The sequence below is a fragment of the Hydra vulgaris genome, chromosome 03, assembly GCF_038396675.1.
Source record: "Hydra vulgaris chromosome 03, alternate assembly HydraT2T_AEP".
Lineage (NCBI taxonomy): Eukaryota > Metazoa > Cnidaria > Hydrozoa > Anthoathecata > Hydridae > Hydra > Hydra vulgaris.
This window is the reverse complement of record NC_088922.1, coordinates 36,509,850-36,531,676: the sequence shown is the minus strand read 5'-3', so window position 1 is coordinate 36,531,676 and position 21,827 is coordinate 36,509,850. Positions and strand designations below refer to the sequence as shown.

The following is a 21,827-nucleotide window of genomic DNA, read 5'->3' as shown; positions in this document are numbered from 1 at the left end:
ACTAAATAATCCATTAAATAAGTTCATCCAATTGCATAACAAATAATTGCAGCTTTTGAAGATCAAGGTAGCTCAGGAGTAGCAGTTGAATGTAAATTGCACGTTCGGAAGTATTTAATCAAAGTCACAAGATCTTGATTTCTTTGCTCTTTAACGTGAAGAGACAGTGCTAGCAACATCTCCTCCGAAATTGCATCATTGTTGTTATGCATTGTTGTTATGCAAAATTTAGAATAGCATCAGCTGTTAGCAAATTTGCATCGCGTTTATCTAATGCTTCTGCAGCTATTTTGATTGGTTGAAGAGCATTAGAAACATTTTTTTAAACTGAGACATAAATATCGTTAAATAGCTCTACAGAGTTCAAGTCATTAATGCTTTTTTTACTGCGTACATCACTTTTAAAAATCTTTCAACCATTGTCACAATGCTACTCCATCTGGTCCGGCAATCTAACAGTAAATTGAGTTCAATTTCGTACTCAACTTTTACATAGTCTTGTAAAATGGAATTTCTTTTAGGCGATGGTTTAAAAATCTTTACTAATTTTCACATTTATATCTTCTCTTTCACATATTTGCAGTTCAAAATTGTTTAGATTATCATTTTCAGATTCGCTAGAGTTATCACTGGAAAATCTAGATTTATTTTCTAAAAAATCAATGTGACGAACATTAAAATTTTCATTTCTTTTATAAATAGCGTCCATTACAGCCAAGTGTATGCCATGGTTATAACGTAGTTGTTGTATAAAACCAGACAATCTACCAAATTTGATCATTGCTGCAGCATCAGTGGTTGATGCAACAACATCTGAAGAGTTAATTTCAAACTCTGGTAGTTTTTCTTTAACTAGGTCTGTTGTTAATTCAGCTGTACAGCTTCCATGAATTTTAACCAGTCCTAGATTAATAAATAATTTCTTGAAATGAATATTGATATTCAAATATCTTCGATTGCGTAGACTTGTCCATTAATCAAATGTTAGACTAAATTTTCCACCTTTTTCTTTATGTGATTTTATTTTAACAATGAATTCATTTTTTGCCGTAGCACTGTATTCATGAATTAGTTTCATCACATTATTTTTCCCTTTTGGAAGATGATATTGTTTTTCACAAATGAACTCACTTTTGCATATTCTGTGAATTGAAAATCCATAAACGGCCGCAAGACTGGCCACTATCTCTGCTAAGGACTGTTTCTTGCTTTTGCAGGGATTGTCTCACAGTTAATTGAACCACCAATTTGATTGTCATTCAAGTTTCTTTTCTTGATATTAATATTATAAACATGTTGCTAATGTCTTATTAATTCACTGGTTTAATAGCCCTTACAACTTAAAATTTATTTGGACATTTCAAACACCTGGCTTGTTTGCCTGCTTTTTCTTTTGAAAAATATTTCACACACTGAATCAGCCAAGATTAAAACAAAATTTAAAAAAATTAAAAATATTAGAACAAAGAAATTAGTTTTGGGATTTAAAATAATAGTAAGAATATTTTGAAACTTACTTAACTTGTCAACATGTGGAGAACTGAATGTTATTCAAAATCTCTTGAATAATAAATTTAATTACAAATTTTAAAGAGTAACTAGTGTTTTGTATTGGAAATTTATATTTGGAGTATAATAAATATATACACAAGTAATTCTTTGATTTTAATTTTTTCCCAGGAAATTATGGTAATTTTCCCGGGTAATGGGAAATATGAAATATTCCCGGGAGTTCCTGACCGGGAAGAACCCTCTAATTGCAATCAACAATGACTGAAGAATGCCTCTAGTTTTGCAAAGAAGAAAGCTCACAAAGTTTTGCAAAGAAGAAAGCTCACAAAGTTTTGCAAAGAAGAACGCTCACAAAGTTTTGCAAAGAAGAAAGCTCACAAAGTTTTGCAAAGAAGAAAGCTCACAAAGTGAAATTAGTGATCTAACTAGTCTTTATAATTAAATTTTTCGTTGATGAAATAATTTCATTTATTTTAAATTGTATTTGTATTTTTGTTTTATCATATATAACCAAGTTCAAATATAGAACGTTAATGTGCAGTTAATATAAAAATAATTATTGTTTTCATTAAATTGTAATGTGATAGTAGACATATGGACAAAAAACAGTGAAATTCATGCTTTCTTTAATATACCCAGGAATCCAAATTTTTTGGCACCAAACAAAAATTGACCTTGAGTACCACAAAGTCTCTGTGTGGGCCTGGCCATACCTCTGTTGCATTGTATGTGTCATAGTGATGTGTTGCACTAATTCGTGCTTCTGTGCTGCATTGTTGATTGCACAGACTTGTTTCCATTTTGTTATTTTTACATTAGGGAACACCCTCAGGTCTCACCTTAGAGAACATCCTTATATTACATTTCAAAGAACACCCTCATATTATATCTCAGGTTACAACTTTTCTTTTTTTACTTTATTGGCAAAGCTGGTGCTTAGTAGAGAATTAAGTTTGTCAAAATTATAAATAAATGCAAAAATGAAACTGATTATACCTTTTTTTAATTATGAAGCTTTCGAAAAAAATATGATTCAATTGTTTATTTATGGAAAAATTCATTATGCACATACATTATGTGACACAAACACTGAAGGTTTTTGTTATTTGTTTACTATTATTGTTACTATGATCAAAAATAAAGTTAATTTTTTTTTTTCGTAATAAATGTTTTAGTCGAGTTTTAAAATTAATTAATAGAAGAATCACTTCTTCTATTAATTAATTCTTTTTATTTTTTTTTTTTATTTTTTATTTTTTTTTTTGTTGATCACCTCCTTAAGGCCATAAAGGCCACTACAGATGAGGAGGTTACTTAATAGTGGTTATAACCCTCTCTCAACTCTATAACTCCGAAACACGAACCTCGACGAACAAGGCCGCTGCGTGGAGAAACAAGTTGAGCGCGATACTACCAGAGATGCGGTGGGGATCGAACTCGGAACCTCTTGCTTCTGAAGTGAGCGCTTCAGAAGCGAGAAGTTCCACTACACCACTACCGCATATTAATATCTATATTAATATTATAAATTAATATCAATATTAATATCTTCTATTAATATTAATTTCTTCTAAATTATTTTTTTTAGTGTATTCTATTTAAATTACATTTGTATAATTTAGTATGTTGTTAAAGCAATCTGGGACTGTTTTAAAAATATGTGATTTTGGCACAGCATGTCACCCTCATTCAGAAATGACTGCTAACAAAGGAAGTGCATCATGGATGGCACCACAAGTAATTACAGGTCTTTTAAATAATACTATATAAAAAATTTAAAACATTCAGTTTTTTTTCTCTTATAATCTTTATTTAATATAAGTTGTTTATAATCTAATAAAGTTTAATGCTTATTTTATTCAGCTTTTGAAAAAGTACTGTAGTTGTACTTTTTCAAAAGCTGAATAAATCAGTTTAAATTCAACTAATTTAAACAAAAAACTTTTTAATCTAGTTTAAACTAGTTTAGATACTGTTGCTGCTACAGCAACACAATTTCTTTTTGAATTTTTGTCAGTTTCACATGCTAAATAACTTTCCTTTTTATTTGTACTTTCCAAACTCTTCTTTAATTAAAGGCAATATATAACTTAAGTTATCACACAGCTTATCTCTAAGATTATGCTCTTGTAGAAATTATTTTTAGAGTGAGGCTTTAAACCTGTTTAAACCTTTTCAAACCTTTTCTATATTTTAATTCCCTTTAACTACATTATAGAAAATTATAAATTTATAACTATACATTTTAGATATTAAACATTCCCTCAGTAAATAAATTTTAAACAAAATTGTTAGTTATGTTAGTTATGTGGTTATAGTAATAACAAGTAAAATTTAAAATAATGTTTGAATATTTCTAAAACTAAAAAAAAATAAAACAAAGCTGTATGTGGACTAATTTTGTTGCACTAAAATTACTTACTAATTACTAAAAATACTTAGAGTTAAAATAAAATATTAGCAGTTGATAGGGTTATTATAATAGTTTATGATATTATAGTTGTATGTGTTAATTTTAATATACTTGTATATAATATCATAGGAGAAAAGTATTCTGAGAAATGTGATGTATATAGGTAAAGTTGCATATTTTTTATTAACAATTTTAATATATTTATTACAATAAACTCTTAACAACTAGAACCTCCTAGGGACAAAGAAAATGATTCAAGAATGCAGCAATTTAAAAACACTTTTAGTTACTGGAAGTTAGAGTATCAAGAGTTTTATATATTAAGTTTACAATACTTTTTAACTTTAACAGTTCTTTTTTATTTATTGTAAACTTTTGTTATGTATGATGTTTAATATTATACCTCTAAGAAGATTTTTGTTATATAGGCTATATAATTTTAGTACCATTTTTAATTTTCATGTTTCTATATTTTATTCCATTTTATGTATTTTTTTTCTCCCTCTGATACACAAATTTGTTTTGTAATTTATTAGAAAACCATACTAAAGCAATAAAATTATTGAAGGGTCTACTTCAAAATGACCCATTACTTTAAAAAAATGAAAGGGTCAAAGAACCTATGGTGGTATGCAAGAAACATCAACGGTAATGTCATATTGAAACAGGAATAGATAAGAACTTCATTACATGCAACAACTGAGAGTTAAGACTTGTGCAGGCAGTATCTAGATATAAAAGTGATCATATATGTTAATAGAAATCTTTTTTTATTTAAATCACCTCCAAAAATGATCATACTTATTCAACAAAGTGAACCATGCTTGATTGTTTTATTGAAAAAGCAACTGTATTGCTGAAGCAAGCAATAAGTATTTTAACAAGACAAAGTTTCAGCACACATAACGCATAGTATAACGCGCTAGTTCAATACAAAGAATTTTAGTTTTTTGCTTTGATTTTGAATTTACCAGATCTCAACTCAATGGAAAATTTATTATTAACCGTAACTTTATTGTTCAGTTCTTTTATTGATAATGTAGGTACATTGTTCAATTCAGTGCTTTTCATTTACAGTACCAAATGTATCAGGTATATTAATAACTGTGCCCAGATATTTTGGAAGATGTATTAGTTCAGTAATTTTATTTACTAGCAGTAGTTTTATTGTTTATTTCTTTCATAACAGTAATTCATAATAGTATTTAGAGCTTTCATTTATAATACTAACTGTATCATACGTTTTAGTAAAATGCATCATATTTTGTAAATGTATTAATTCTGTTAAGATTATTTTTTATAGTTTTCATCACTACATTAAGACTTATCTGGTTCCTAATTGATATCCTTAACAGAATTGTCACTGAAAAATCTTCAGTCTTATCATATTTAGGTAATGCACACACCTATATACTTCATGAAGAATATTTGCCATTATTTATCTTTTAAATATTCAAAATAACACAGAGTTGACAAAATAACACAAGTTGTAGCCCTTTTTGATAAAGATTTAAGATTGTTTCATTCAAGATTGTTTCATTCAAGATTAACATTTCTAAAATTCAGATTATTAAGATTTTGTTAATTAAGATTATTTATTATATAAGTTTTAAGTTATTTATTGTTTTTAAGTTATTATTTATTAAAGTTATTATATAAGTTTTAAGCCTCTAGAACATATACTCTAATAAATAAAAATAAAACTATATGTATATATTTGCATCTTCTAATTTATATTGCACACTTTAATTTTTAAAATGTAGACATTAATCCAGATATCAAAAAATAATGAAAAATAATTTTTGCAAAATTTTTGCAGTAATCAGTAGCCTTCATCTCATTATAATACATGCTCAAACTTATACCATTAGTAAATTACTCTAGAATGACATCGTCAATATATTATAGTCAATTATATATATATATATATATATATATATATATATATATATATATATATATATTTAATTTTTAGACTCCTTCCCCTCTCCCTTTTTTTTTAATTAGATTTTTTTAGATAATTTTTTTAAGCTTTGGGATCATACTTTGGCAGATGTTAACAAGAAAAAAACCATTTGAAAGAGATCCATATAATATCATGTGGAATGTGAGTAGAGGTAAGAAGCAGTAATAGTAAAAGGAATAAATCTAAGGAACTCTTGAATAATTATTTTAAAATTTTTTTTAAGGATTACGGCCTTATCCAATAAAAGGTATACCATCATGTTTAGAAGTTCTCATTCAGAGGTTGGTTTCTATAAAAACAGTTTTATATTTTCATTTTGAAAGCTAGATAAAATTTTGTATAAAATAGTTTTGTGTACATTATGATTATGAAAAGTTCTATTTTCACAATGGTTCACAATGTTGGTAAACATCAGCACTTTAGCCATTCATAGTGTTTAGCCATTTAACATAGTGTAATGAGACTATATTAGGCCAAAATAAGCGTTTACCATATTGTGATACTATGGTGTGATTTTCTTGAATAAATGGAACCAACTACTTGATTATGTACATGTTAGACTCATTCCACTTGGTCTAACATTAATTTTGCTCACTGAAATAGCAAGCCAAACAAAAACATTTGGCTTACATAATGCTTAACATCATTGGTTGTCTAAATGCAATTATTTGAATAACACAAGTCATTCTTAGTTTGGAGCAAATTGCTTCATATTAAGTAGCTTCTGTCATTAACAATCAAATTGATATTTTACTTTTTTGTAATAATGATTGAGATATTTGAAGAGCCACAAGATGTGAGAGTTGTGTTTGGTCTTTTATTCAATTATAGCATAGTTTGGCCTCTTCAGGGTCTTTAATACTTCTTAAATGATCTTAAACACTTCTTAAATGATTTCATGGGTTAAATAAAACTTATTTGTAGCTTTTCTCAACAAACTTGTTACTTTTATAATTTTGGAAATTGAGCTCGTTATTGGAGTATTAATTAGAGATGTTTGACACTTTCTTTTTGTTTCTTAAGTGGTTTTCCCGATTTTTTCCCGATTTTTTCCCGAAGTTTTCTCAGGATCAAATATGTATATAAACAGTTGATTTGGAGCAATCTTTTGCCATGAAGTGGTTTGCCAATTATGAGTAAAAAAATTAATTAATTTGCCAATTACAGGGCTGTGGAGTCAGAGTTGTGGAGTCAGAGCTCATTTTGGCTGGAGTCAGAGTCAGAGTCTGAAAAATTATACCAACTCCGACTCCAGCTTAAAAAAGATCATTCAAAGTTTCATAACTTTCGTATGAATTTTATATATGTTAGTCATCAAAATCTTTTATGTTCTGTCAGTCCAAAGCTTAAGTATCAAACTCTAGCCCTCAAATTGTTACAAAACTTTAGGTCCCAGCTTGCTCTGTAGCTGTATATTACACATATTTGTGTGTATACAAAGCTACAGTTATACAAACAAGCACAAGATTTCTCTTACACACAGAGATACATGTGTGTATATATATATATAAGTATATATATATATATATATAAATATATATATATATATATATATATATATATATGTATATATATATATATATATATATATATATATATATATATATATATATATATATATATATATATATATATATATATATATATATATATATATATATATATATATATATATATATAGGTGGAGTTGTATTTAATGTGCATTAACTAGAAAAGTAAAAAGCGCAGAATTATGCAACAATTATAAAAAGCTGAAATGTTTGTAAATTAATTTCTTTGAATACTTCGAGGTTAAAAGTTCTTTATTATCATTTTTTTTAATGTCTTTTTTTTTCAATTTATTCAAACTCAATAAGTTACCATGATCTGTTGAAAGACCTCATTAAAAGTTAAAGCTTTGTTAGCAACCTAATTTTCATCTGATAAAAGGGGAGCTAATGTTGTGTAAGATCTTAAAGTTAAAATGTCATTTGATTGTACTAACTCATTATCTGGAACAATAAAACAAGATGCTTGTGGTCTTGACATTTTACAGTTTTTAAAAAAACACTTATTTTTAATTTACAAATATTTTCAATTTCAAACTTTTCCTCAAAAGAAAATTGAAAATATACTGAAGTCTTAATTATGCACACTCTTTTGTTAAAAAATATTCCGAAAACAAAAGAACTTTTTAATTACTTTCAATGTGCAATGTAGTAGTTGCGCTTTTTACTTTTTTAGTTTACGTACATAAATTACGACTCAACCGTATGTATGTAGGTATATATGTTTATATGTATGTATGTATATTTTAGTTTTATAAAAGAGTTCATAGTAGTCACAGAAATGCATTATTTGTTTATTGCAACTTACCCAACTGGGATAGGTTGAGCAGCTAGGTAAACTTTTCAAATAATTTCTCAAACAAATCTAAAAACGTTTTTCTTTCCTAAACCATTTTTAGCAGATAGAATTATCTTTGTAATAGTGAAAAAATAATGTAAATCGGATGCACCGTTAAAGAGATCTATTAGAATTAGTAAAAATTTCTCAACTAGCCCCGCCCTACCGCTCCGACCTACTGCTTCACACTAGTTCGATAAATAACCCCTGGTTTCTAAACATAGCACTTGCACTTTTCACATTTTTCTTTCTCGGACAAATATAATTCTAACATATAAATTTATTCATAGTGGACAGCTTTGAAATATATATATTTGTATGTATATACATTTTAATAATTGTGTGCAATTGTTTTTAGGAAAAACAGTTGTCATTTGAATTGTGAGCACACAATAAAAAAAACTGACTATGTCAAAAAAGTCTCCTGTTATGTCTGCTGTATTTGAACATTTTACTATTACTCAAGATAGAAAACATTTTGTTTGTCAGTGAATGACAAATGATCCAGATGAAAATAAATGCTGTGGAGTCAAGATCAGTGCATATGCAGGCAAAGATAAAAATGCTCCTACAAGAGCTTCCAATCTAAAGAGACATTTATATGCTTTCATTCTGAACTATTTAAAATAGTGAAAGAGAAAGACTGCATCCAAAGTAATGAATCAGTGACCACCACTACCAGCCAAGCAAGGGGGCAAAGAACCTTGTAGATATCAGTTGCAAGATATTTTGTTAGTGACAAAGTTACTGTGACAATGACAGTAAATACATTTAAAAAACAGATCATAGAGCTTGTGGTAAAGGATGGTTTGCCTATATCATTATTTTCAAAACCAGCTTTTATGGGTCTTAATGGAGAAATGGCCCGCAAGCTTAGCGTTTCTCTGGAGAGAGAGAGTATTAGAAAATTAGTGATTGAAGAAGCTGTTAAACAAAAAGAAGAACTTAAAGAATCTCTCAAAGGACGCTTTGTGTTTCTTAAAATGGACGGCTGTACATGTCACTATTGAGTGAACTATTATGTCTGATTTGTTTGTGAAAATAATGAAATAGTTACCAAGACATTGGCAGTAAAAGACACCAAAGCTCATCAAGCCAGCAAATTTCTCAAGGTCTTAGTGGAAAAGAATCTTCAAGAATATGAACCTAAAAAAAAACAAGTTTTTCAGTTGTAACTGACAATGCTTCAAACATGATAAGTACCATTAAACTAATGAACAAGACTACTGAACATACTGGATTCAGAGAAACAGATATATTTGAAATGGAGGAACACAGTATAGAGACAGAGGAGCACACTGAAGTTGCTTCAGATGAATAGCAACATGACAGTTTAGATGATCTTGTTGAAACGCTTTCGCATTCATCACATGCGCTGTGCTATGCATACCCTACAGCTGGCTATACGAGATGGTCTGCAAGAAGGACATGCTGCTGCACTAATTGAAAAGTTGAGAAAATTGGCTACTGCTGCCAGAACCCATAAAGTTGACTCAATTTTGAAGAGACGTGCTGGAAAAGGGGCAATTAAAGCCCACAACTGTGGGCATTAAAGCCCACAACTTTTGCCTTTCTCAATCCCTAACTCAAATAGTCAACTTTCCAACTCGCTTTCCTGACAACCCTAATCATTTACCTTCTCTACTCGACTTATGTCTTGTTTCTGATCCTAGTCAGTGCTCAGTTTATCCACATTCACCCTTAGGTGCTTCTGATCACAGTTTGATCTCTTTAAAACTAATATCTCATTCTTCTTCATCACCTGAATACCCCTACTATCGAACCTCTTACAACTACAGTAAAGCTGACTGGGATTCTTTCCGTGATTTTCTTCGTGATGGCCCTTGGGTAGAAATCTTTCAACTTCCTGTCGACAAATGTGCTTCTTATATAACTTCGTGGATTCAGGCTGGCATGGAATCTTTTATTCCCTCTCGACGATTCCAGGTCAAGCCTCACTCTCCTCCATGGTTTTCCTCACACTGTGCTGCTGCGATTGCCAATCGAAACCGTTACTTCCATATTTATCAGCAAAACAATTCTCCAGAAAACAGACGTCTGTTTATTACTGCTAGAAACAACTGTAAAAAGGTTTTGTCTAACGCCAAAACCCGCTATTCTCAGGTCATGAAATCTCGTATCTCATCTCAAAAATTAGGCTCTCGTGACTTCTGGAGAATCTTTAATAATATCAATAATAAGGGCAAATCTATAATTCCACCTCTCTTGTATGGTTCAGACTTTGTCACCTCACCTAAAGACAAAGCCGAACTGTTTGCTAAAAACTTTTCATCAATATCATCTCTTGATTCCACTAATTGCGTTCTACCTGATATTGCCAACAAACAGGTTGATTCATTGCTTGACATTCATATCACTTCAGCATCTGTATCTAAAGTGATTTCCTGTCTAGACTCTTCTACAGCTTGTGGCCCAGACAACATACCTGTTATTGTCTTGCAGAAGTGTTCTCCAGAGCTGTCGTCTATACTCTCAAAACTATTCAACAAGTGCTTATCAGAGTCTTGTTTTCCAGCCTGCTGGAAAGCCGCATCTGTTATCCCTATCTTCAAAAATTCTGGGGAGCGATCTGATTCGTCTAACTACCGTCCCATAAGTCTTCTTCCTATCATAAGCAAGGTTTTTGAATCTTTAATTAACAAACACTTAATTTCTCATCTTGAATCTAATAATTTACTTTCTGACCATCAATATGGATTTCGATCTTCTCGTTCTTCAGCTGATTTGCTAACAGTAATAACTGACAGGTTTTATCGTGCATTAGATGAAGGTGGAGAGGTTAAGGCCATCGCTCTTGACATTTCAAAAGCGTTTGATAAAGTTTGGCATGCTGGTCTTCTCCATAAGCTTTCTTCTTATGGTGTATCCGGCAACATCTTTAAGATCATTGAATCCTTCCTTTCCAATCGTAGCATAAAAGTTGTCCTCGATGGACAACACTCTTCCTCTTATTCTGTAACTTCAGGGGTTCCTCAAGGTTCTATCCTTGGCCCTATACTCTTTTTAATTTACATTAACGATCTTCCAGATATTCTCACATCTAAGGTGGCATTGTTTGCTGATGATACTACCATTTATTCTTGTCGTGATAAGAAACCAACACCCTCTGATTGCCTGGAGGGGGCATTTGAGCTTGAAAAGGATCTCACTTCTGCTACAGCATGGGGCTCACAGTGGCTGGTGAACTTTAATTCAGATAAAACTCAATTTTTTTCAGCCAATCGTTATCGCAATAATTTAGAACTTCCTATATTTATGAACGGTGATGTACTCGATGAGTCACCTACTCTTCATCTTCTAGGATTAACTCTTACTTCCAATCTTTCTTGGAAACCATATATCAAATCGGTTGCAAAATTAGCATCTGCTAAGGTTGCATCTCTTTATCGAGCTCGCCACTTTCTTACTCTGGATTCTATTCTCTACCTCTATAAATCTCAAATCCGGCCTTGTATGGAATACTGTTGCCATATCTGGGGCGGATCTTCTAATGATGCCCTTTCTCTTTTAGACAAGGTGCAAAAACGCATTGTAAACATAGTTGGACCTGCTCTTGCAGCCAACCTTCAACCATTATCACATCGTCGTAATGTTGCTTCTCTTTCTCTTTTCTACAAATACTATAATGGGCACTGCTCGAAAGAGCTAACGTCTCTTGTGCCATCTACTAAAATTCATTCTCGTGTTACTCGTCATTCAATTAAGTGTCATCCTTTTTCTGTGACTGTTCCTAAGTGCTCCAAAAACGCTTATTCGTCTAGTTTTTTTCCTCGAACATCAGCTCTTTGGAATTCGCTTCCTTCATCTTGCTTTCCTGATTCATATAATTTGCAATCTTTTAAATCGTCCGTCAATCGTTATCTTGCTCTACAATCTTCATCTTTTCTCTTACAGTAACTTCCAACTTTAATTAGTGGCTGCTTGCAGCCTTGTTGGAAGCGAAGATGTTTAAAAAAAAAAAAAAAAAAAAAAAAAAAAAAAAAAAAAAAATTATTTATCAAGCCACATGATGGGGAAGTACCTACTTAATGATTTAACGCTTGGTTGAACTAAAACCCTTTCTCATAGACATGGATAATCCTCAATTGATGCTACATGAAAGCCAATGGAAACAGGTGAAAGAGCTTGAAGAAGTGCTACAACATCCATTTGCAATGACTAAAAAATTGCAGGAAGAGGACTTAATTCCAGGTATTTTCCTTAAGGAGTGGAAAAACTTGATGTTTTGCCTGTCCCAAAAAGGAGCGTTATTTGCTAGTGGCATTGCCGCGTCAATGAAACAGAGAGAAAAAGTACTATTAGAAAATAAGATCCTTTTGGCAGCTGTTTATGTAGACCCAATGCATCAGATACTTTTTGATGATCAACAACTGACTAAAGGAAAAGAAGCTCTGTTTGAAATAGCTGTAAGAATGAACTAGTTGCAGAACTGTCAGGAGCAAGAGGAATTGGATCATACTACCACATCTTCAACATCATCTACTGATGAAGAATTTGATTTTATGAAATATTTGGACCATAAAGAATGTACAAAGCGTTCCCGCATGGAAAAAGAGTCATCCCTATCAGAAAACACTGCCAGTAAATTTCAGCACAGTTTTTCATGTGCATTAAAAGTAGTGGAACAATTTGACGGTTCATCTAAAGTAACAGTACTGCTAGCAATTGATATGTATCCTGAAATGGTCAGAGAAGTTCCCCGAGTGGTTACTGCTTTGCCACCAACTCAAGTTAGTGTGGAGAGGTTGTTCTCTGCGCTAAAAATAATAAGATCAGATTTGAGGACATTCATGAAGAAGGATCTGACGGAGGCAATACTTTTTCTGTGGATTTATAACTTTATTAGTGACTGCATAAGAGTTTATTGTATATCAATTTACAAAAGTTCAGAAATGCTATTTGCCAACTCTTCCTGTTTAATGGTTCTGGGGCTGGCTGGTAGTCAAGTTTCCCAAACTCTGTGGTAGCTCTCAGAGAGGTTGATTCCATTAACAGCTGCAAAATATCAGAGTATTAACAGTGTCATGTCGCACATAGATGGTGTCCCTGTTAATGCTTTTGGTGTGCATTGTCAAAGCCTCATAAAATGCCCTATGTTATGACTTAGGGTTAAATAATAGGACTGAGACAACTGCATAGCTCATTGCTTAGGAGGTCGTGCTCTATCACACACACTGTAATATGCCGGAAAAATAAATATGGCAGACGTGTTTAAATAGTTAAAATCATTGATTTAATAAACTTTGAATAAATAGAGAAGTGTTAGTAATTTCTTTTATAAATATATGCTATCAGAAGAAGCTCTACAAAGCGCTAATTTGATATTTAATAAAAAATAATAAACTTGGAAATAAATAAAGAAAATAGTAACAAAAACATTTTTAAAAAAGACAATAAAATTATCAACTTTTAAATTTAAAAGACAAAAATGGTTGCGAATTATTACCATTAGTTCTTATAATTTGGAAACTTGAAATTCAATAATTCAAATGTTGGAATTCAGTTATTTAAAACTTGAAATTCATAACTTTAAAACTTGGAATTCAATCATTTAAAAGTTGGAAACTAGAAAAAATTACTTGGGTGATGAATAGATACAATTTATTGAACGAAAAGATTGAACCAGATAAGAAGAACAAGTAGAGAAACTAAAATATCAAGAAAATTATTTTACTTGTTGTCTCAGAGTATTTATTTGTTATTTGAGACCTCTTAAATGTTTACTAATTTTTTATTTAATTTATTTTATTTTTTTCTTCCTAACTTTTTAACAGCTTATTTACTTATTATTCAGGATTATTATAAGTGTATTTATATTAATGATTATTATAAGTGTATTTATATTAAGGGTACCTTTATATTCATTTTTATATTAAGTGTACCTTTACATTCATTATTATAAGTGTATTTATATTAAGTCTACCTTTATATTCATTTATCATTACTACTTCTGTGATATTTTGGTATGTATATTGACATGATATTGTTGTACTTGTATTGTATTGTATTGTACTTGTATATGTATTAAATTCCTTATTTTTCTTTTTACAGTATTGTTTATTGTTGTTTTATATTATAGTTATTGTTATATACTTATTGCTATTTTTTATTATAATTGTTATACACTTGGTTGCTAATGTTTTATGTTATGTATTGTAGCCACTGCATTATCTCTCATCTCTTTGAATTTATTATTATTTTACATTCATTTTTACAAGCTATATTTCATCTAACAAACTCCATTTTTTTCTGGGTCCATATTAAATATAACCAAATTGTTTTACACTCCTAATATCTTATTAAGTCATATAAGAATATTCCATTTGGCTCCTTTTCTGAACTTAAGCTTGACCAAACATTATCACACAAGAATACTGGTTTACTATATTCTCTTGACACTACATCAAGTCTACAAAATACAATTACAGGTCTAAATAATCCCCAAGGTTGAATTAATTGTAAATACTATGACACCATAGATTTCAATAAAAAAATTAATCCTAATTCTGATATTTATATTCATCTCAACATTGCTTCCTTACCATATCACATGATCTCTGCAGTTTTATTAGCACTCTTATTACATTACCTGTAGCAATTGGTATTACTGAGTCAAATTTATATGTAAATGATACAAATACAACAAGCATATCTATAAATGGTTTTAACATTGAGCATTGCCCCACTGAGGCTAAAAAAGGCTCTTCTATATCTAAACTCCAATTTAAACTGCATAGTTTGCAATGACCTAAAGATCTACTCTTCCAAATTTGTTGAAACTATAAAGCCCCACTTAAAAAATATAATAATTGCATATATTGACTTTCCTCTATGAATCAAGATGATTTCGCTGCTAATTATTTAACTTCAATATTATATAAGTTAAATATTGAAAAAAATGTAGTATTTTTCTGATGGGAGATTTCAATATGGATATACTAAGAAATAATGAATCAAATCCTATATCTAGCTACCTTGACTCACTTATTTCTTTTTCATTACACCCTGTTATAATTCTAACAACACGCATAACAGCTAAATGACAGACACTTATTGATAACATTTTTATAAACTTCAATTCACCTGACCAAATCTCTGGCAATCTTACTATTTCAATATCTGATCATATGGCTCATATTATCTGCATTCCTTGAAAAACTAAACACCCTGAAAAAAGTATGTCTTACAGGCGATGTTTCAAGAACTTTAACAAAATCATATTTATTGAAGATGTTTCCAACATTAACTGGGATCTCTATATTAAAAAAGACGATGATGTAAATTAATCTATCAGTTTTCTTTTAAAGACATTTGAAAATATATTAGACCATTACTCCAAACAAAAAACTAACTAAGCAGCAAATTAAACTTAAATCAAAATCATGGATCACCAATGGCATACTTAGATCTATTTCCATTAAAAACAGACTATATAAAAAATGCACAAAATGTAGAGATATTAGTACTAAAAATGAACTGTTTTCTAAATTTAAATTCTATAGAAACAGAATCAGCAACTTACTGAAAATGAGTAAAAAATCCTATTACACAACCTATTTTAGTAAAAACTTAAACAATATTAAGAATATTTGGAAAGGTATAGTAGGAAAGTTTTATATTCATTAATATAAAACTTTCCTACTATAGTTCAACTTTCAAACTTAAATTGAAAGAAAATATCATCACAGATCAAACTACTGTATCGAATATATTAAACAACTTTTTTGTTACTATTCAAAACAAACTTCAAAACAAAATCATATCTTCAACATCTAAATTTACTGATTATCTCAACTCTCCAAATTCTAATTCATTCTTTATTGATCCTATCACAGAGAATGAAATCTCTAATCTTATTAAAACCACTTTTAGAACTGGAAAAAGCTTTGGTCCTAATAGCCTTCCTACATTCCTCCTTAAACTTATTCCAGACATAATTTTTAAACCTCTCAGTACTATTATAAATAACTCATTTCAAAATTTATTCCCAGATGCTTTCAAAGTTGCTAAAGTCATTCCAATATTTAAACAAGGTTCTACAATGGGTATGTCTAACTAGCGACCTATCTCGCAAACTCTTTGCGAGATAGGTTGCTATGCATTAGAGGCTCTATGCATTTCTGAATTTAAATGGCTTTACAAACACCAGGATGGGTTTTGCGCTTATCATTCCACAACTCTCTTACTTATTAAAATTATTGAGTTAATTAAAAAAGCTCTTGATGATAAAAACTTTACAAGTGGTGTCTTTGTAGATTTACAAAGATCTGTCTTTGTAGATCTTTTGATAGATCATTCTATCATACTCAAGAAATTAGAATATTATGGAATCAGAGGAATACCTCTTAAAAGGTTTACTTCCTATCTTCACAACAGACCTCAGTTTGTCTTAGGTAATGACTCAAAATCTACTCAAACAAATTGTTCCAATGTGTCCCTGAAGGCTCAGTATTAGGACCACTACTTTTTCTTCTTTACATTAATGACCTCAATAACTTAATTGAGTTTGCAACTCCTTCCCACTTTGCTGATGATAACTTGCTCATTATCAACAAATCTTTAAAAAACAAATGCATTAATCATGATCTTGCCAATCTAGTTCAGTGGCTTCGCTCAAATATGCTTTCTCTCAACTGTAGTAAAACTGAACTGGTCATATTCAAATCTAATAAAACAAAAATCAATAAAAAATTGAACTTTAGTTTAAGCGGCCAGAAAATCATTTTTGTAAACTCAATCAAATATCTTGGAATTATAATTGATTCCAACCTATTGTTTATATACCATCTTAAAGACATAGCCATAAAATTAAGCAGATCAAATGGAATGCTGGCTAAAGTTCACCATTATGTCAATCTGGAAACACTATTAAATATATATATCATGCCATTTTTGGCTCACATATACAATATGCTTGTCAAATATGGGGACAATCCCAACAGCAAGAAGTTTTAAGGATATCCCATCTTTAAAACAAAGCTTTAAAAATAATACATTTTCAGAATTACAAATTCAATCCTAATGTGCTTTATCTTATTTCTAAGATCCTTAAACTATGTGACCTTGTTCAATTCTTGAATTGCCAGTTTGTCTAGAATCACCAACACAAAAACCTACCTCTTACCTTCAACAATTTCTTCCCCAAAAATGAAAATATCCAATACTATCTTTGATCAATTGATAATCTGATCCTAGCTATCTTAAAATATCGTTTTGTTACTTATGGAAATAAGTGTGAGTGTATATGTATGTATATGCATATGTATACATGTGATATGTGTATGTGTGTATGTGTGTATCTGTATGTTTGTATATATTTATATATGTAAGTGTATATATACATATATATGTGTTTGTGTGTGTCTATATATATATATGTATATATATATATATATATAAATATATATATATATATATATTCATATACAAATGTATATATATATGTGTATGCGTATATATGTGTATGTATATTTTTACTCCAACTTTTAATTAAATTTAAACTTTTCGTTTTGTTACTGCTGTGGACGATTAATATTACTATTTGCATTAATGATATATTTATTAGCTTTTATTTGCAAGACTTTTACTTAAGATAAGTACATGTACTATTTGTAAACTTCCGTGAATGTTACAACTATTTCAGAAATGTATGGATTGATTGATTTATTGATTATCAATGAATTAGTCAAGTTCTCTTTAAATTTTAATCATTCCAAAAGTAACCTACAGTTTTAAACATAAATCATCCCCACCACCAAACTGTTTTATAATATCTTTTACAAATATTCGTGGTGCGCAAAGCAATTTTTGATCAAATGAATGTAACTTCTTGCAAAATTCACCAGACTTGCTTGCTCTGAGCATAACTAATTTAAATTCTGCTATTCCTTCTTCTGATCTTAGTGTCGATGGCTACTATCCTTTGATTTGTAAAAACTCCAATAGTCACATGCTTGGCTTGGAAGTATACATGTGCATCAATTCATCTATTTGTGGTGAAATCAGGTTTGAATCTTTTGGCCATTCCTTATGTGGTGATAGAAAGAAGAGCTTAGCACCTCTTCTTTCTATCAATTTTCTCTTTGTTCTTTATTGTTCTGCTTCTTCCCTAGACTGCACTCTTTTAGATGTAATTTATAATCAAATTGACCATCCCCTCTCTCTTAACCCCTCTTCCAATATTGTTGTTATTGTTGACTTTAATGCTCATCACACTGAAATGGCTTAGCACTAACGTCACTGACCTTGCTCACACTAAAGCCTATAACTTCTGCATATCTAAATCTTTTACTTCTTAGGTGGTCCTGACCATGCAATGATCTCTTTAAGTTTTCCATCTTGTACTTCCTTTTTGGACTACTATCCTAAAGCTGAATGGGATTCTTTTTGTGATTTTCTTTGTGATGGTCCATGGATTGATGTCTTTTCTCTCTCAGCTGAGCAACTCTCTTAAGAAAAAACGCCTGGATGGAAGCGGAGAGGCTAGGGCTATTGCTCTTGACATATCTAAGGCTTTCAACAAAGTTTGGTATGCTGGTCTTCTCCATAAGCTTGTTTCATATGGTATCTGGGAAAGTTTTTGAGATTATCAAATCATTTCTTTTTAATCTCTTTATTAAAGTCATCCTCGAAGGTCAACACTCTTCTTTATTTACAGTAATTTCAGGGGTACCTCAAGGTTCTATCCTTGGTCCTGTTGTTTTTTTTTTATATCTACATTGATAATTTTTAATACAATCTTACAATTAAAGTAGCTCTTTTTGCTGATGACTTAACACCTGTCTTGGCAAAAAGTCTTCTCTTTTCAATTGCTTAGAACAGGCAGCCTGTTCTAAGTGATTGAAATTGGGGCTCACATTGGCTTGTAAATTTTAACTCCAACAAAACTCAGTTATTTACTGCAAACAACTATAACAGTACTGTTGATATTCTTATATTGATGAATGGCATCTCTCTAACTGAGTTTTTTTTTTGCGTCTTCTAGGATTATCATTTCCTACTGACCTTTCATGGAAACCATATAAACAATCAGTTGCTAAATTAGCATCTGCTAAGGTTGCTTCTCTTTATTGTGCTCGCCATTTTCTCTCTCCTGATTCCATTCTCTACCATTACAAATCTCTTATTTGTCTCTATATGGAATACTGTTGTCATATTTGGGCTGGTTCTTCAAATGATGCTCTTTCTCTTTTAGACAAGGTCCAAAAATGCATTGTAAAGGTAGTTGGGCCAGCTCTATCTACTTGAGCTTGAGCTGTCGTAATCTATCTGCTTAAGCTTGAGCTGTTTCTCATCGTCATAAAGTTGCATCTCTTTCTCTTTTCTACAAATACTATGGTCACTGCTCAAAAGAGGAAACTAAAACTCATTCTCACTTGACTCATCATTCAGGAAAGTCTCATTCTTTTACAGTATCATGCAGGGTCACATGCTCTAAAAACTTTTCTAGTTTTTTTTCCTCGCACTCCAACCCTTTGGAACTCTCTCCCATCTTCATATTTTCCTGACTCATACAGCCTTCAATTTTTTAAGTCTTCTGTCAACCATTTCCTTGCTCTATACCTCTATTATTTTTTCTACCAACTTAATAGTGGTTGCTTGTAGTCTTTGTGGGAGTGAGTTAGAATAAAAATAAAAAAATACTTACAAGCTTATCAAATCAGTTACAACAAAACTTACTGACTTTATTGTTGAGTGTATTATTTGCTGATATTTTATTAAATTTTAAATAGGTTTTTTTTTTTTTTAATGATATTCATTTCTTTATTCATTAAGTTTTTAAATAGTCAAAAGATTCAAGATTGGATTTGAACCTTGAATATCTTGAGTATTAATTGAAGAATTTACCACTTGTCTACTATTGTATTTAATTTCTCATTTCAGATTGTTTTTGTGGTTAAATATTTCTTTGCATTTTTTTAGGTGTTGGCAGAATGAAGAAAAAGATCGACCGACCTTTGTTGATATTGTGAAATTTTTGCATAAAGCAAACTCGGTATGTAATTTTACGTAAATTGGTATGTTATGCATTTTGGTTTTGTTTGATGTTATGCAGGAATAATCAGGGATCCTAGAAATAGGAATCAGCTCTTAATGGTTCCTACATAAAGTTCTTAAATTAAATTAATTGACAAATGAGCATCAAAAATTGTCTATTGAGAAATGTTTACTTGTTTCTCAGAACTCGCAAATCAGAAACATCAACTTTTCAATCTCAGAAAAATGCAAATTGCTTAAAGCATATTGTTATTCTTTTTAAACCATTTTTTTAATTCATTCTTTTTATTTTTTAGATCTGAGGAATACTTTATTATTAGTACATACACTATTATAATTTAGACTAGAGTTGTTAACCGGAAGATTTCGTACAATTCCGGAAAAATAAAATTCTTTTGGAAGGATATTGAGAATCAAGAATTTTTTTTTTTCGTACCAAATTTTACGAAACAAAAAAAACTGTCAATGTATATAATTAACTTATAATTAACTATTAATTAGAATACTAATTTTTATATGATATTGATAAGTTTCAGTTTTAAACTTTGATGAAAAAATCGAGACTTTCATAAAATATACTTTTTAGAATGTCATTTAATAAATAAGAGTTAAATAAAAAAGATAACTTGAACATACGAATGCAATTGCGTAATCGGGAAACAATGCCTATGTTGAAATCAAAAAAAAATCTAATTTAAATTATGAATGCTAAAACTTAATTATGTAATAAAATGCTTAAAAATAGCTCTCACTTGTTTTCAAATAGAATAATTTTATGTTTAGTCAGTTTCAATTTCTTTATTTTTGAGGTAAATTTAAACATTCTTTTCAATGATTTCTTCTAAAATGTATTCCTTTATAAAAAGAAAAAAAGTCAGGGTGGGAAGGGTATTTGTTGCCCCTTGTGTCATTGGCCCTGATATTGTTTTAATTTTCAACATCCCAACGTTATTGGGACCCTACAACTGCTGAAAGTTTTAAAGCTCTAGCTATTTTGGAGAGCAGTAAAAATTTAGATGCAAAGTTTTGCTGTAAAAAAGCGGGCACATACAATGCAACCCTTCCCCAGGTCTTTGTCCCTGGAAACAATTTTAACATAGAAGCTCACCAGGGCTATACAAGCGCTGAAAGTTTCAGAGCTGTAGTTAGTTTGAAAGGTAGTGATAAATTAATTGCAAGATTCAGTATGAAATGACAATGGCCAATTAACACTTTTAGTTCAATTAAACCTTGTAATGGAATCAAATATTTAACTAAGTTTTTATATATGAGTAGATAAATAGTAAACCTCCATTTCTGCTAAACCAAAGGCAATAAACAACCGAAAGTCGGAAGTAAACCAAAGTCGGTACTTGATAAATATAAATATATATATAAACACTGGCAAAGAGAAATGTTGCGGAGGGAGCGTTTTCCTTTCCCTCAAAACTAACTCAAAGTTTCAGTTTTTTTTAAATTTTAGCTGCGTTAGGCCCCCTCAATTTCTGTTTTAGCATCCCCCTCCTTCTCACTTTATTAACCTTTCTAGGTCAC

General features: G+C 30.4%; 1 protein-coding gene across 2 annotated transcripts in view; it reads left to right on the top strand.

The window, feature by feature from the left end:
* Nucleotides 1-21,827, top strand: part of LOC100197975 (mitogen-activated protein kinase kinase kinase 7) — a 50,409-nt gene that overhangs the window by 11,123 nt on the left and 17,459 nt on the right. For both annotated transcript variants that reach the window (XM_065793087.1, XM_065793088.1), the window contains 5 exons: nt 3,135-3,259; nt 4,055-4,088; nt 5,957-6,042; nt 6,115-6,172; nt 20,220-20,292. In XM_065793087.1, the coding sequence (XP_065649159.1) occupies nt 3,135-3,259; nt 4,055-4,088; nt 5,957-6,042; nt 6,115-6,172; nt 20,220-20,292 (376 nt within the window). The remainder of the gene's footprint in view (nt 1-3,134; nt 3,260-4,054; nt 4,089-5,956; nt 6,043-6,114; nt 6,173-20,219; nt 20,293-21,827) is intronic.